At 41.1% G+C, this 18,157-nt stretch overlaps 1 protein-coding gene across 1 annotated transcript in view; it reads left to right on the forward strand.

The window, feature by feature from the left end:
• The window catches only part of zcchc7 (zinc finger, CCHC domain containing 7), a 53,738-nt gene that overhangs the window by 21,959 nt on the left and 13,622 nt on the right, over positions 1-18,157 (forward strand). Inside the window, exons 4-7 of the mRNA XM_085163074.1 lie at positions 7,959-8,008; positions 8,869-9,006; positions 9,094-9,264; positions 12,990-13,025. Of these exons, the coding sequence (XP_085019200.1) occupies positions 7,959-8,008; positions 8,869-9,006; positions 9,094-9,264; positions 12,990-13,025 (395 nt within the window). The remainder of the gene's footprint in view (positions 1-7,958; positions 8,009-8,868; positions 9,007-9,093; positions 9,265-12,989; positions 13,026-18,157) is intronic.

Below are 18,157 nucleotides of genomic sequence, written 5' to 3' on the forward strand. Positions count from 1 at the left end.
TTTCCAGAATCTTGTAGCGGAAAGAAATAGTTTGACCACCCAAGCAGATGTGTAAAAAATCTGTCTCTTTGGCGTTTTTTTAAAATCTGCTGCCTTTGATTAACAAAACCATTACAGTCGCTGGTTTCTTTAGGTTCTGTGGTAATGACCACAATTTTTGAAATAAAGCTTAATATATCTTATAGTATTTGGTATAATGTTCTCTTGAGTTACGCTTTGAGTCCATGATGTTTTTGGCAGTATGACATGTCTTTACATCACGAGCATGAAAGAAATATTTTATTTTTTAAAAGAGATTTTTGTATTCCACTGTTTTTCTTATTAATTACACTAAAAATAAGAGGTATCTATGCACTTCTGTGCTTTATCTTGCAAGTATATCAGTATGCCTCCCGGGTGGTGGTAAAGTGACAGAGTAGTACAGTTTGCCTTTGATTGTTGAACTGACAGAAGGAATATGTGTAAAATTACAGGCACAAGTGTGGGTCAATTTTAAAGATCCATATATGGACCAGGTGTGGCTCCCAGTTGATGACACCCATCTTTAACCTTGGATTCAATTTCAGCTACAAACTTCTAAACCTTTTTGACTTGCTGGTTTGCCACCATAGCATAGATGAAATTCACCCACAGACATATAAAGCAAAGCCTCCTATGTGATTTTTTACGGAGGCAGACAGACTTGATTCTCTTGAGGTAAAAACAAAGACACCCTAGTTGTTAAATAATGTAAATAAAGTCTAGAAATTAAACATCCTCATATGTTGCTCATAAAGATGGCAGTACTCTCAAAGCTTGAATCGTTTTCTACATAAGGAGTGAACAGGTGTCAGATTTAAATGTGCATATACAGTCTTATTGCTCTCATAAAATTGATATTCATAAGTTGCTTTATATTGCCCAGTTAATACCAGTGAAAAGAACACAAACTGAAATATCCCCAAATATCTCTTATCTTGTAAACTATTATAAGCCTGAAATGAAACTTTGTTTGCCTGAGATTTGCTTTCTTGCCTTAAGAATCTAATCATGGAAAAAAGGTTTTCATAACCCTCAAGAATGTTTTTCTTTCATTCCAGACAGATTGCAGTAAATCCCTTTTGTAAATGATGCAAATATTTGCCACAGATAGAGCATGAGCATTCACATTTTTTTGGGCTCTAGGTTTGTTTATATCCACATATATACATTGTTTTGTTTTTAATTTACAAAAAAGTATTTTACATATTGGCTGAGGTGATTCAAATCATTGAGGATAGTGCAGTTGTGAACAGTACTGTAAAAAATAACACACAGCACAAATAATATCATTTTTACATCATGATGTCACAGCTGGTTTTGACTGGTAATGGCAAGAAAAGCACAACTTCATCAAACTTCAGTTTAACGAAATGACCTTGTCAGGAGTTGGCAGTACCCAAACTGGGAGCCTTATGGAGCGCCGCACCAATCAGTCCCAGATTCTTGTGTGGTCCTATGTGTAAATTCATTTCCTACTCTTGTTAGGCCAACATGTAAACCACCAGGAACCTGAAAATACCTGAACTGAATCCAGTCACCATTCACATAATTATTACACTTGTGCTTTTGAGCCAAAACGTCTCATGTGGCGTGCCCTCTTCTTCTGCGCTGCGAGACGGGAGAATTGGTGCCACCAGCTGTTTATCTAAAAATGTTAGTGGGTGGAAACATTTGCGCTACATTTGGATGGAAACCACCTCTCTCTAACAGAGAGATAAGTAGAGATTGGAAAAAAGGAATTTGAAGTAAGTAGTGTGGTTGTACAGCTGTTTATCTACTCCCTATGTGCCAAACATCTGCACACTAGGGTTTATGACAGTATGATTAAAATTTACCAAAAGGCTACTGTCAGTCCAACAACTGTGAATTGTTTATTTATTCATGGAGAGGTTTGCATGCTAGCAACATGCAGCTAGCTTGGGTTTCAGGACAGCATGTTGGTTCAAAAATATGTCACAGTATGGAGCGAAGACATCGACTCTGATACTTTTCTTTCTGCGATGCTGGGTTTCCACAGCACTGTATCCGCTAGTCACAGTAATAAAAATCTCCACTAATCTTCTGTTGTGTTTGTGTTTTACGGGCTTGGTCAGACTTTTCTCTTAAATTAAAGAGAGGAGTTAAAAATGTGGTGCTCTGTACATGTCTGTTGGACAGAAGGAAAGGCTGTAGGGCAAGGGTGATGTCACAAAGGAAACACTTTCTTGTACACACTCACACACACACACGCACACACTTAGAGCATGCACACTCCCACCCACCCTCACCATTGTCATGTATAGTGTTGCTAATCCAGCCCTGTTGCTTTGGTATCAAACATAACCTCCATTTTGGGGGGGGGGGGAGACCTCTTACACATTCCCTTTGTGGGTGTGTGTGTGCGTGTGTCTGTGTGTGAGACGGTGCCTGTGTGTGCGTGTGTATTAATGGGTCTGGTCAGCAGCTTGTATAATGGGCGGGCTGGCTTGGGATGCCTGTTTAAGTGTCGGGACAGAGAAAAAGACTGGGGTAAGGCAGATCCATTGAAGCCTTTGATGTTGCTGGGACAGAGGGGAGAACAGCTTGTATATGACACACACTCATGAATGCGCACACACACACACACATTTTAGGAAACTGGTAACTGGTTAGAATTGCAGTTGATTGTGTCGTTGATTTTCTCAGTGCCGTCCTTGGTTTATCAGACTTAAACCATCCTGTCTGGGCCTCATCCCGTGTGTGTGTGCGCGTCACCCCAGGAGAGCTGGGTGTTCATGGTTCATTAGCCACATGTACACTTCCGTTCTGTTCTCACTGGTAGAAGAGACAGATTTAAAGCATTCACACACATACATCCCCCCCACCCCTTTTGTTTTGTTCTGCCGACTCTGATGAACAGGCACGCAGCCTCCTCCCCTCTCCTCCTCATCTTCTAGTAATCAGGGTACCTATGAGACAGACAGATAGCATCTGTTGCCTTCTCTCCCCTGATCAATCTCTCCCTCTGTTTCTCCCCCTCTTCCATGTCATTGTGTTGCATTTCCCGTGACGATGGAGTGATGAGATAATGTGCGAGATGTCCTGCAGAATCTAAGTCTTTGGAACCCTCAGTAAACGCTGTCAGTGAGCAGCTTCAGAGAGTCATAGCAGATGACTTGAGCACCACTTGGTGCTCTTAACATTAAACAACAATTTCTCTCTTCAGGATATTTGGGTTTAGACCACTAAAATGGCTGTAAGGAATGCTTTGCCATTAGATCTGCTCAAATTGAACAGTTGCAGTCAACATGGCGGAGGCCTCTCTTGAGTGCGTTCAGCTGCTCGGTGATGTCGCTGCCATCTGCTTTTTGAGCTCCAGACTCCTTCAGATCTGCTGGGCCACGATGGAACGAGGGTTTGGTATTGAACAGGGCCTCAAGGTTGATTAGCATATTTTCACCCGGTGTACAGCCCCCCCCCCCCCCCCCCCTTCTTCTTTCCTCTCCTCTCCAGCACCCCTCCACCCATGTGTTTGATTCCTCGGCCGTGACAAAGAGCTTCACCCTTTATTTGGTGTGTTGTGTTGGTGAGGTGGGGGCATCGAGTTGGGGGCGTCGGGCTGGGGTGTGTGGATGGGGGGTTAGATTAAGGGAAAGCTTCCTGCTCTTTATTTGGGGAGTCCCCCCGGGAGACGCTTTGGGAATGACTTTCGTTGAGTCACTAACGCCTGCTCACACACATGCACACACACACACCACACACATGCACACACCTTTCACCCCTGCCTTTTTTCCCCCCATTGACTGCTGGATACCGGTGACACACATGCGCTCTTCATACAGAGGCCCCCCAGTATGCTCACACTTAGATCAGTACACCCCACCACCACCATCACACCCACCCTAAACTACTACAGTTTAATATAAGTTACTGCAAAGTGATGTGAATAGACAGAGACAATGTGATACAGCTTACACACATAATAAATGTAAATACTCAAAACCTGAAGTGAACATACAAAAGCAAACCAGAAGATTAAACAGTCATCTGTCGCTGTACTTTCCCCACCCCCAGCAGAGCTGAAATAGTTTTGTAGTTTCATTGATTAACTGATAGAAACGCTATTCTGTGAAATGGATAAATTAGAATAAAAATGGTATCTTCTAGCTTTTTCAGGATGAGCCTTTATTTAGTTTTTTACTTGATGTCTTAAAAACTGTTTTCTTCAGACAATTTAATATTAGGCATTACTTTGGGCTTTTTCATTGTATTTATAGAAACAGCTAACCAATGAATCAAGTTACTATATGGGGAAAATGTTTTTGTCCCCTTCTTGATTTAAATGTTTCAGACCATTAATCAAATTTTATTATTGGACAAAGATAACCTGAGTAAAATAAAATGTGGTTTTTGAATGATTATTTTATTTATTATGGGAAAGGAGCTATCTAAACCTACCTGGCCTTATCATAAAAAGTAATTGCCCACTTTCCAAATCACAAATTAAATGTGATTAACCACACTTTTTGGAAAACTAGCCACGCTCAGGCCTGATCACTGCTAGATCTGTTGAATCAAAAAGTCATTTAAATAGAATCTGTCTGACAAAGTGAAATAGGCTAAAAGATGTTAAAAAGCAACACATTATGGCATGATCTAAACTTAAAAACATCTGAAAAACAAAGCCATTGGCATCTATCATTCTGGAAAGGGTTACAGAGCCATTTCTGAGGTTTTGGGAGAACCACAGAGCCATTATCCACAAATGGGGAGAACATGGAACAGCGGCAAACTTTCCCAGGGGTGTCCGGTGTTCCAAAATTACCCCAATAACACATCAGCGACTCATCAAAAAGTTCACAAAAGAACCCAGAACAATATTTAAAGAACTACACATCTCAGTTAAAGTCAAAGTTCACAATTCAATAATCACAAAGAGACTAAGAAAAGATGGCATACACTGGTGATTTCTGAGGACAAAACCAATGCTCAACGCTCACATTTGTCTTACAGTCTTCGGGGTCATCAACATTTTGATGACCCCAACATTTTGAAGACTTTTGGGAAAATATTCTGTGGACTGACAAGACAAAAATAGAGCTTTTCAGAAGGGCTGAGTCCCATTATGGCACAAAACTAACAGCAATTCATAAAAAGAACATCATACCAACAGCCATGGTGATGGTAGTGTGATGGGCTCGGGCTGCTTTCTTGATTCAGGATCGGGATGACTTGCCATAAAGTATGAAATCATGAATTCTGCTCTCTATCAGAAAATTCCTGAAGGAGAATGTCCGGACATCAGTTTGTGTCCTGAAACTCACATAACCACATTTGGGTTATGTGTCAAGACAATGGCCTGAAATACACCAAGTCGACCAGCAAGACTGCTTTGGAGTGGCCTAATCTAAGTCTGGATTTAAATCTAGTCGAGATGCTATGACATTACCCTGAACAGGTAATTAGTGCCTGAAAAACCTCCAATTCTGCAAAAAAAGAGAGGACCAACTGCTCTATAGTGATTTGAAAGACTCACTGCCAGTTATCCCACATGCTTGATCAATGACCACTGATCAGTGGTATCATTGCATATTAATGTTCATGGTCATGAAACTGACCTCACAGCCCATTGTTCATTCAGTGGTGCTAGTTTCAGTCATTTTGCAAATGTACTGTTTACAAGGTTGGGGAAGAAGCAGCCAGAAGAGAGAAGGGATGCCACACTAAGGGTGAAAAACTCACCCAAGCAGAGAAAAACATACGGTTTTGGATGGAGCTGGTCCTCCGACACAAACAGAGTAATACGGTGTACACAGGTGTACCAGGGGGATTGCCATGATTTATACATCAGGGAAACGAAACTACCTGCAGCTAAGCGGATGGCACAACATAGAAGAGCTAACTTGTAAGGCCAGGACTCCGCAATCTGTTCACACCTACAAGCCAGTGGACACTCTTTCAATGATGAGCATGTACACATCCTGGACAGGGAGGAACGCTGTGGGGAGACAAGGTGGCCGTTTACTTTAAAAGGAAAGATCATCTCTTAATTGAGAAGGAGGCCTACATCTTTCACCATCTTTCAGTGCTGTGATTGCAGCCATTACCCAACTGTGAATCACACTCATGGCCATTGATCAGTGTTCATTGATCAGTATTTGGTGATCTGTAGTCATGACAATTTACATATTAATGATCAAGAAACTGACCTGACAGCCCATTCTTTGTCAGTGGTGTTAGTTTCAGTCATTATGCAAATGTACCATTTATAAGGCTGGAGAAACCTGCAGTCAGCTGAGACTGAAGAAGTCACTTGGATGCCTAACAAAACGTTTCACCCTCTGAAAAGGCTACGTCCAGATGAACAGAATCAACTTTTTGGGAATCATCTGTGATGGTGGATGATATCTGCGTAATTTAAGGAGGAAAAAAAAGCCCTAAAAAGGGAAACCGATACATTATCATTCAATTTTAGCAGGCGTGTCAGTTCAGTTAATTAACTTTCTGATTTGCTTCTGCCTGCTCCTTTCTCCATTTTCACTTGAGTTATTTCTTTTTCATCCTAAATTAACTTATTTCCATTCACTTTGCTATACACCTTATATACATTTGACCACTGCATCATGAATATATAGCAAGAAGATGCAATACAACATCTGTCTGTTGGGTTAATTTTCCTTTTAGAGATGATAGGTATAAGGTAATACCAACATCTTTACAGGTCATTCTCCAAATTTATCAGCTATGGGAGGACCATCAGGTGATTTTGACTCAAAATTTCAAGCTTACCTATGTGATGACATTAGGTTGCTTGCATTGGTTTTTTGTTTGCTTGCTTTTGGTTTTTTTGGAGGTGAAGGTCGTGGCAGAAAGAAGCCCCATCCAAACAGCAGCCATTTTAATTTGTTTGACAGGGAAGAGAGGTGATAACCTCCCTCCGTAGCCGCTCACCCGGGGAGGAAAGGTGGGGGGGAAAGAGAGGTAGAAAACAACGAGAGAGAGCGCAAAAGCAAAGGAAGGGGAGGGCTGAGCAGAATAGCGATAAGGGGCTGGATAGAGTCAGTAAAAGAAAGAACAAACGAGAGTGGTGAAAAAGGAGTGTGGAATATTTGATTATGGCTCAAGGCTGTATATTTGTCTAAAAGCTAAAGACTGTCAACCAGCAAATCGCAGGGGTCGACGGATGGGTGTGACTTTATGTGTGTGTGTGAAAACATGCCAGCTTGTGTGGGTCATTGCTTATCAGAACATAATTTATGCCAAATACACATGTCTGTGTGTTTCTGCGCGTATGTTTGTGTGTATGTTACGATTTCTGGATGTCAGTTACAGTTCTGTGGGCCTGAGGAGAATACAGCGGCCTCCCTCAGGGTGCTGTTAGTGCCACTCTCATACAGATGTGCTGGGCTGCGACTGTGTCAGTTTCTGTGTGTGTGTTTGTGTGTGCGTGTGTGCATGCATACCATTCTCTTACAGGAAACTAAAGTTATTCCTCAGGGTTTCCTACTGGGGTGGGATCTAGACACTTGAATCTATCAGTTCTTATCAAATATTTGTTCCAATTGTTGTTTAATGTTACTGTGAGAAAAGATTTCAAAAACGATATTTTCCTCTTGTTTTTCCTCACTCATTTGTCATATAAAGCCCCACGTTTGAATGCAGCTCTGATGTTTATCCATTGTAATTGCTTGTAGGCACTCTTAAAAACCATGGCTCACGACTTGTGTATGTGTGAACATGTTATGCTTGGTAACTACAATCCCTTTGTTATTCTAAAATTTGCAAATTGTAATTGTTCACTTACTTTCTTGTATTAAAGTGCTCATTACCCAGTAACTGATGAATTCATGTCAGGTTTTTTGTGTTGGTTTGTATTACATTCAGGAATAACTAATAAACCTTATAACAGAAAAATAAGAGCCTAGCATAGTCTTCTCCTGTAAATTTGTTTTAAAATGTATTTTCTTCTTCTCTTCCAGATGCTGATGCAGAAGGTGAAACTTGGTTGGTTTCAGACAAAGACAAGGAGGTGGGTGGCAATGAGCAGCTTTTTAGTGCTTTCTGTTTGTTGCCGCTTTGTTTTTGGTTTCTATCAATCAAAATCAACTATAAACAAACATAAAAGCTAGTATTTGCATTGCTCATATAGTTTTAACTGTGTTATTTTATACTGAAATGATTATTAAGAGTTCTGGTAAAAAAAAATCCTAATGCAAGTTCAACATGTAAAACCAGCTCCATATGCATTATTAAATAACAACAGGCCCCACCTGGTCATGAAACTGCCTGCTCAGTCTGTTGTCCAATTATGTTTGAGCATCTGGGGCACTATGTATGAAAGTGAAAACCGTTAAAGCAATACTTCTGTAAAATCCCTTCAGTCCCATCTTGATTGTTTAGTGTGAAATTCCCTGTGGTAGTGTACAGAGAAAGAAATTACACAAAATGTGTGTTCGACCAACTACGACTCAGTCGTAGCAAAAGTATTGAAATGACCTCAAACATTGAAGCACTGAAGCTGATAGAATATCCTAGTTAGCCTAGTGTTGGTGACCTATTGCTTAATTTTAATAAAATGCAGCCACACAAACAGCTGACTCCAAATATATATTTATTAAGTGTAAACATCGGTAAGTTAGACCCAGTAGCATGAGTTGTTTTCCTCATAGCTGCCAAAAATATTGAGTTCATCTTGTAAAACTATTGATGCAGCTGCTTTGTACTTGTGTAATTAACACCAACAACTGACAGAAAAGTGAATGATGAGGGTATATCGACCAAACACCAAGCACTAAACCCTGTGGCTATATATCCTGTATAGCTACAGAGTTTCATGATCCTTACACTAACACCGTGATGCCATTAATGCACTAAACTTGTGTTTTTCAGGCTCAGATCTATAACAAAAGAAAAGGTGTCAGGATAGCAGTGCAGCGGGTGTCGAACAGATATTATACTGACAAGAACGTCAACTGCCGAAACTGCAACAATTTAGGACATCTCTCCAAGAACTGTCCTGACCCTAAAGTGAGTCCCGATCACCACATAGTGGCTCATATGGCACTTTTGTAAGTACATAAAGGTTCTAACCATGTTTTGTGTGTGTATGTGCAGAAGTTTCCGCCATGCTTTCTTTGTGGGACTCCAGGCCACCTAGCCCGTGACTGTCTCAAAAGGCACTGCAAAAACTGTGGCCTGCCAGGCCATCTTTATGATTCCTGCAGTGAGAATTCATACTGGAACAGACATTGTCATCGCTGCAACATGAAGGGACACTACTCTGACGTGAGTATTACACCCACTTTTATTTTACTTGAGAGTCAGACTTGCACTAGATGATCCAGAATTGTGGATATGTAAACATTATACGCATTTCAGAGTGTTGAACATTATATTCCCAAATCATGGGAACTATGAGAATCCTTCATTTCTCTGTGAAGGTTTCCCATGACGATGGTGAATGTTGTTTCTGTTGGGCAATAACTCCTGGCGTTGTTAGTTGTAAAGCTGATATGTAGTTGAGGTGTTGGCTATGTGCAGGTCAGTCAGGCTCTTCTAAACTAAAATAATGTATTGCCCAGCTGAGAGTGGAAAGGCCTTTCCCAAAAAGTATCACTTTGCTGTGACTTTAACATTTTCTTCCAGTGAAAGTAAGAGACCATAGAGCTCAAACACACATACACTTACAGTTTTATCCAGAGAGCCAGTTTGACACAAAGAAGCTCAAACTGCATAACAGGACCAAACTGAACACATGCATGTACACATGCTTAAAGCTGAGGGAGGCAACATGTTTTGGGGTAAAATGCATATATGAAGAATTACTGTACACACAACTTCACTTTGCTCTATGATAAAACATGGGAACTGCCACAGATTGATACTTCGGCTTGGGCTTTTAATAAAAATTACTGCTGAACATAGAAATCAAAACCGCCTTCATCACAATAAATGTGGTTTGTTTTTCACTTTTTCTTTCCACTATCATCCTTTTTTTCCACCTCTCACTCCCTCCCTCTTTCACTTTCAGTAATAATGAGTGACCAGGGGTCAGCAAACGCTGCTGTTCACATTAATTGATACACTTCAGTAATTACAGCTTAGTTATGTCTCTGCCATGCTGCATATTCCAGCTATGGGCGCGTGTGTGTGTGTGTGTGTGTGTGTGTGCGTGCGCGCGTGTGTGTGTGTGTGTGTGTTGGCACTGAAGGGTGAATCTAATGACCATCAATGACAATTATCCCGCCGCAGTGTTCATTACCTTGCCCATTTACACTAATGCCACAGAATGGAAAACCCTGCAAGAAGTCAGTCTGTGTCTCTCCACCTCACACCCCACTCTTTCTCTCCCTCTCTCTCTCTCGCTGTCTCTCTCTCCTTCTCGCGCCCTGCCTCTCCGTCAGTCAGTCATGTACTGTGCTCTGTGTAATGGATGAGTAACCAGGTGAACACCAGAGGGAGAGTGTAGGCCAGGACACACATAACCCAATTTTTTCTTTTTCTCTTGCTCTCTCTCTGTCTCTCTTTCTCTCAATCTCTAAACCCATTCCTTTCAGCTCTTCATCCAGATCTTCAAATTGATCTCATTCTACTCTTTTGCATATTGTTTTCCAACAGCAAACAAAGGTGCAAAGTTGTGTGGTATTGTAATTACCTTTTTCTTGGAACGTATCACTTTTTTTCTCCTCTTTTCCTTACACTCACAAATTATACTGTATGTATTAGTGTCTATGTTTGAGAGAGAAAGAGAGTCAGGTCTCAGTCCCCTGGGCCTTTCTGTGTCTCTCATTAAAGACAGACGGTTGATGGAGCGCGAGTGTGTCGCTCGCCTCGCCTGTCGCCCTCGACAACAACACACTACCCTGGCGGTCTGGAGGGAGAGAGCAAACGGGGGGGGGGGGGGGGGGGGGGTTGAAGAAAAGAAAAGAGCTAGATGAGAGGTGGAGGAAGATGCAGCTGTTGAAATTCATATTTGTTCTTGTATGTATTCAAATCAGAACAGATCACATTAAGCCAGAAAAAGTACCTACTGTTCTCATAGGCTGCTGTTTCAAGGTCGGGATTTGAAGCCACACTTGAGGTCAAATTAGTGACTTTTTAGTGGGATTGTAATTCAGATATTTTACAAAATTTGTCGAGGAACTTTGGTGTGACTGAACAGTGCTGTTTGCACAGAACAGGCTTGAATTTGTCTCCCTCATTCTGTCTCACACACTCTCTTGACTCAGTAGGTATGTAAGTGGATAAATCTTGTTGCCTGCGGCATTTTCAATTTCCCAGTGGGAAGTGGTGGCGGTTTGGAAAGGATGTTGGAACGCTTAAGGAACAGCGTGGAGAAGCCCCGGAGATAATGCTTTAGCCACACTGGGACAAAACGACTGACTGCTTTACTTACCGACTGACTGCAGAGAGACACATGGATAGAAAATAGTTACTGAGAAATCAAGGTGATCAGAATCTAGAGAGAGATGCAAGAAGAGACTAATGGTCTTAGACGGGCAAGCAAATGACTCCGTGGCCTGCCAGGAGTTTCCATTCAGCCTCTGAATCGTCTTTCTTGTCTTTTCTCTCACCAGTTAGACTTTCATACCTCTCCCTTGTGTTTTAAAAATCTGATGTTGATGTTTTCAAAATGTTTTGTCCTGATTTTGTGTGTACTGTCAGAGTCCAAGTAAACTGGTATAAATGCAGTTTGGTCCACAGGTTTTTGGACAGTTTATCTGTATTTTTGCCTCTCTACACCAACACAGTGGATTTTAAAAATCAATATGTGACTGAAGTGTGAACTGCATTTATTCATAGTCCCAAATATTCAGTGGATCAAAATAATTGGACAATTGAGTGATAAACAAATTTAGGAGATAAAGAATATGGAGTTGATTCCAAATGTTGAGTTTTAGTAGCTGTTAACTGGATACCTGAGGTCCAAGGTGTTGTCAGTGCAAGTGAAGGAGGCAATCATTACGCACATACTTTAGGAGTGGTCAGGTCTACAACCTGGTTCAGTCTTGAAAAGAAGTAATAGATTAGACACAAGAGACACCTTTATGAATGGAAATAACAGAGGGTTTTCAATAAGGTGCAAACCATTGATTCCACTCAAGAACAGGGAGGTCAAAAAACATCTAAAAGAGCCTGCACAGTGCTTTAAAAAACCCTCTGTGAACGGATGAAACAAAGATTAACTTGCACTAGAATGATGGAAATAGAGAAATATTGAGAAGAAGAGAAGCAGTTCATGGTCTGAAGCATACCACACCATCTGCCAAACATAGTGGAGGAAGCGTAATGGATGACGGGGGCATGTATGGTTGCCAGTGGAACTGGGTTACTGGTGTTTATAGATGAAGCGACTGCAGATAGAAGTAGCAGCATGAACTCTGAGGTGTACAGGGCTGTGCTGTCTGCTCAGCTTCAGCGTAATGCTGCAAAACAGGTTGGACAGCAAATGGATAATGACCCGAAGGATAATGCAGACATTAACTAACAATAATATTCTTCAATGGCCAAGTCAGTCACCTGATCTTAGTTCAGCTGAGCATGCTTTTTACTTACTTGATTCATTGAATTGAATTTCAGTTCAGGTTTATTTATATAGCACCAAAGCACAATAACAGTTGTCCCAGTACACGTTTACTGTCAGGTGAAAACTCTGTTGGAGTTAGGGAGATAACTAGGCTAACGGAGGGAAAGAAAAACTCCTTTTTAACAGGAAAAAAATGACCAGTTGCGTAGTGAGGGAAAGCGAACTGAAAAAAGAGAGCGTAGGGAGGCAGGACTGAAGACAGACCTGCAGATTTTAAAAGCACAGACTGCAAAAATAAGGTCTCCATCTATGTATTAACTACTATAAAACTATTCTCTTATTTTTTATTATGCCAGTTTGTCCAATTACTTTTGAGCTTTTCAAAATGGGTATATATATATATATATATATATATATATATATATATTAAATAAAAGTGACTGTAATTTCTGTAATTTCTAAACAGTGTGTTTTCCTTTTTCAGGCTTGTCCAGAAATCTGGAGACAGTATCACCTGACAGTGAGTATCTTTTCACAGAACAACTCTGTATCATAGCAGTATTCTTCACACTCCTTCCATTTCTCCAGTTTATATGTCTTCCCTTTGTTATTAGTTCTTTTTTTGTGAAAGGAGGCTAACACTGTATCAGGTTCAGTCCTGAAAAATGAAAAAGGTCCCGCTTCTTTTTAGAAACGATGCCAAAGTCGAACAGACTGTGTGCAGGAGAAAGGAGAAAAGTGTAGGTCAAGTATAGCTTTTAGATCAAGGGTTCAGATGGTGTTCAGTAGTTTCCTCTGCTCGCACTCGAATCTTGATGTAATGTAATGTGTAATGTGTATGTGTTAGTTCCCATAGGGAAATTGCTCCTCTGCATTTAACCCATTCACCCAGTGAAGCAGTGGGCAGCCGCCAATGCAGTGCCCGGGGAGCAGTGTGTAGGGACGGTACATTGCTCAGGGGTACCTCAGGGTAACCGTTCAGTGGAGTCGAACCCCCGACCTTCCGATCATGGGGCCACCACTCTACCTACTGAGCTATCCCTGCCCCATTCTGAGCTCATAGATAAAAGTTCTGAGATTTGTATTTTGCGTTTGTCTAATAGCTCTTTAAAAAAAGGGAAGCTGCTTTTCACTTGTGATATGAATTCAAACAAATGACAGTAAATGTGAAAACAGGAAATCATTAAACACCAAATGTGTTTTTGTTTTCTACAGAATCTTTCACCAAATATGTCTTAGTTTACGTTTGAATTTTTTCTTCAGTGAGTACAAGTGGAAACTTTTGTAAATGTGCATATTTGATTCATTACTTTACTGAAAATATTAAATATGTAGCTAATGGTACAAACAATTTTTGTATTATTATATTCATGATAAATTATTTAGCAAAACAAAGGAGGTAAAAGGAGGTGACCTGAGAACAGCAAAACAAGTGGTTTTAAGTGGAAAGTCCCAAAATTGATTAAGCTTTGGAATTTGTAAAAAGCACTCACTTTGTGTGGGTTTAGTTTGCACCACGTTTATGTAGGATTTCTGCTCAGAGTCTGAGTTAAAGCCAAGAAAGATAAAAAAGAAAAATGATGGTAGTGAGGAGTGATAAAGCCAAATCTAAATAGACATCTTACCTTCTGAAATTTGTCTTAAGAAAATACATAAAGCAACATTGTAGTGGAACATATCAATTAATAGCTCATTAAAAAGTATTTTTCAGTGGAAAAATACTAACAAAAGTAAATGTACTAAATTGTAAAACTTTGCACTAGCACTAAGCCGGAGTCTCACCCCTGCTGAATTAGAGTAATTGATCTTCTTGTTACATTTATTTTTGAATCGTCAATCAACGAGGTGTTTCCATGAGTTTCATAGAGGCAAAGGTGTCATGTGATTAGTCAATAAGTCAGTTGTGACTGGTATTGACTTTGCCCTGTAGCAGGTAAGTGAAGCGTGGGGGTAAGAAATATAGTAAAATATTAAAGAAGTACTAAAAGTTATGGGAAACTTGTCCTCCTTCTTTTCTTTCATCAAGTGCTCATGTGACATTAGTGTGTGTGTGTCTGTGTGAGACAGAAACAATGTGTCAAAGAGTAGAAAACTGTTTGACAGTCACATGGGCCATATGTCAGTGGGGAGGCATTTGCTTATTTATATCTGTGTGTTTGTGTGTGTTTATCCAAAATCTCAAAAGATAACTAGTTTTCTTGGCTTCTTACTTCTGTGTGTGTGTGTGTGTGTGTGCGTGTGTGTGTGTGTCTGTATGTTTGTGTGTGTGTGTGTGCATCTGAGCGAGGGGGTGATATAGACCTCAGCCTAAGAGAAAAGAGCAGCTTGTTTGTCAATTAAAAGACGTGATAAAGCATGAAATGGGCTGCCAACACCACGTGGGACGAGGGAGTGAGAGAGGGGGAAGAAGAGTGTGTGTTTGCATATATCTTGGCATGCACTGTGTGTGTGTGTTAGGGGAGGTCTGTCACTCTCCTCTATGGAGATTAATTAGCAGGGGCTGTCTAATGAAAAGGCAGCATCGTTAGCGCTAGGGTAGCACGGCGGGAGAGATGGAAAGAGGAGGAGGAGGAAGAGGGAGGAGGGAGCGGGACAGAGAAGTTCCAGGGGAGACGCTGGCAGAGAAGATGGGAGTTGAGTTTAATTGTTGCTCCTGTGTTTGGCGGATGAGCCTCTATGATTTACAGTGGAGTTTCACTTTGAACCACAGACGAAACGAGAACATGCTGACGAAAGTCTCCGGTTGCCTTGCGGGATGATGAAACCATTTAGTTTTTTTGTTCCCCGCTGCACTTCCGCATGTGCGTTTGTGTGTTTGTGTGTGCAATGGTGTGCTTTAACGGGTGGAGGATTGTGACCCAGGTCTAATTGAAGTATTTAAGCCATTTAAGCACTGGGAGCAGAAGGTCGTTACAGATCCAAACTGGCATGGGGGTTAGGGGCCTGCGCAGACACAAACACAGTCTCACACATACAAACACACCCACACACATGCATACACAGAGCTCCTTCTGTTTAAGACAGCCTCATTTTATTCATGATGCTGCTTATGACCCTGAACTCCCCAATGTGAGAAGGTGTGTGTGCGTGCGCGTGTGTGTGTGTGTGTGTGTGTGTATGTGTATGTTTGTGTGTTCGCTTTGGGAGATGTGACTCTGTCACCTTCCGCTGGGCTCAGCCAGGTGTGAAAAGGCATTCTGTCAGACCTCCCTGCTACTGGGTCCATTTATCCTTCGCTGTGTGTGCGTGCGTGCTTGTGTGTGTGTTGGGTCCGTTTATCTTCCATGAGTGTATCTGTTGTCTGCCTGCACCTGGCCCTCAACTAACAAACTCCTCCAAACCACACAGTATAGACCACAAAGCCCTGGGGTATTTACCGAGAAAGTACGATACTGACACACATGGACACACACAAACACACACACTCCTACAAATATATAGAGCAGCAAATGGGGTAAAAAGATATCCACAACATTTTCATTGTGTCTGTGTCATACAGATTTGAGCACTTTTTTTTAACACAACTGTAGCACTTGTAGAAAATGTAACTGTTTCTTTTTTAAAGAACGGCGTTTACTTCGGCTGTTCAGTATCTTTGTTTTTCACTCTCCTACACAAACACCACTTCACCCACCCACCCACAGACGCCCTGTTTTTTTCTTCTCCTCCTTTCTTTTCCATTGAAGCTTACAGTGTGGGGTCACTCCTTTTCCTGCAGCCCCATGTCACTACCTCCATGTATGTTATTATGTTCTTATGATTTCCACCTAATACTCTACATACTAAATATAACAAAAAACCTCCCAAAATACTGGTATTATCTGGCTGAGGTTGGCCGGTGCAAAGTTCTGCCATCAACATATGTTTTGTTTTCCAGAAGGCCCTGCCGCCATCATGACTTATTTGAACTCTTCTTTCGGTCTGTTGGTCATATGATTTCTGTTACGTGGGCATGCCTACAACTACACCTGCACTCAAGTTGCTACACAAATGACTTTTCATTTATACAAATTGCCTTTGGCCACTTCTGCATTGAGGTCAGACTGTGGAAAGTGTGACTAATAATTATTTTCATTTATATTACTGATAAATCTCTGATTTTATAGATTAATAAATATTTTTGCCACTGGTGATATTTCAGATTTATAGTGTTTATATGATTGAAATAAAATAGAATGGCACACATTGGTGAATTATTACATATACACCACATAATCGGCTTTAAACACCAGTTAAATATCTAATGGGCCAGTTGAACAGTCTTTTTGACAAGAGGCTAAAAGAACCATATTTCTATTTCATAGCTAACTACATGCAAGACAAAAAAGAGGAGGATGAGAGGACAGAGAAGGACAGGGTGGAAAGACTGAAGTCATGTAGGGAGCAGTAGGAAAGCACGATTAAGGGGGGGGATGGATGGCTGGAGGGATGATTGGATGGGGAGCAAGGTTTAGTGACCTGCTATCTGTATTCTGGCTGCTTTAATTCATGTAAATATCATGCATAAATGTGTGCATGCATACACACAACAAACATACAACTCCCAGTCACTTTTTTTTCTTGCTGCCCAGACCCTGCTCTGTTGCATTAAGACCAGAGTGCCACCCTCTGGTAGAAAGTGAAGGCTCCCTTGCCTTTAACCAATGAGTGTATGTGAAGTGGGAATTATCTTTCTTTTAACTTTTGAGACTCTGAACGAGGGTTAAAGCTCAAGCAAACTTCCTGAATGCTTGTTTTTTTTCTTTAATAGAGATCAAGTGTCTTTACTAAAGAAAAAGAAGAAGTAGTTTCAATGTGTTTCACCTCTATAGCAGAAATGTATGTATGAACAAGGAAGAGGGAGGAAGGCAGAGGCAGTTGGAGAGGGTGGGGGAGAGTTATTGGTAGAACTGCTGGAAGGCGGGTGGGGGTTAATGGTGAGTGCATTAAACGGTGAAAGAGACAAGAGAGTGAGCAGAGAGAGTGAATCAGTGCACCCAGCAGCTGATTGGTGCAGGTATATCGGTGTGTGAGCATTGATTGGCCTCTCTTTAGATAGTAATGGTGACACCTGGACATCGGTGTTTATTGATCAGCAGCTCTGCCGAGTGTGTGCGTGTGTGTGCTGAGCAGATCTTGTGATCGTGTCAGGGTGTGTAAATTGATCTTTTCCTGTGGGACAGGTGTGTAAATGTGTCGGGGTTGCCCGTGAAAAAGCGCTCCGTGACCTTCTTAGTCGACTCCAAAATGAAGCCGTTTTAACTCCCCCTCTCTTTCTCACCTGACTGCCTTTCTTTCCCCTTTCATTTAGCATGTTGTACCCTTTTATACATTTTTGTCTGTCCGTCTTTCTTCAGAAGGTATGCTCAGTTCACGCATGTCTTTGTTAGCGCAAGGTTAGGACATTTTGCCCCTTAAATCCTCTTATTTCTATAGGAAAAAATGTCTCGTTAAGACAGTCGACTTTTCCAAGGTACAAAATATTTCAGGAATCCTCATTTTCTTTTCTTTGTCTGTTTTAAGTTGAGCAGAATGAATAGCTGAAGAAAAAGCTTTACTCCAAAGAGGGTCTCCCTCAGATTAATTGTGAAAAAAGACAGTTTTTAAAAAAAATTCTTTAATAAAGGTTACATCACAGGTAACCGTGAAATCCCTTCGCTGTTGTGTAAAATA

Source organism: Neolamprologus multifasciatus, chromosome 6 (genome assembly GCF_963576455.1).
Source record: "Neolamprologus multifasciatus chromosome 6, fNeoMul1.2, whole genome shotgun sequence".
Classification (NCBI taxonomy): domain Eukaryota; kingdom Metazoa; phylum Chordata; class Actinopteri; order Cichliformes; family Cichlidae; genus Neolamprologus; species Neolamprologus multifasciatus.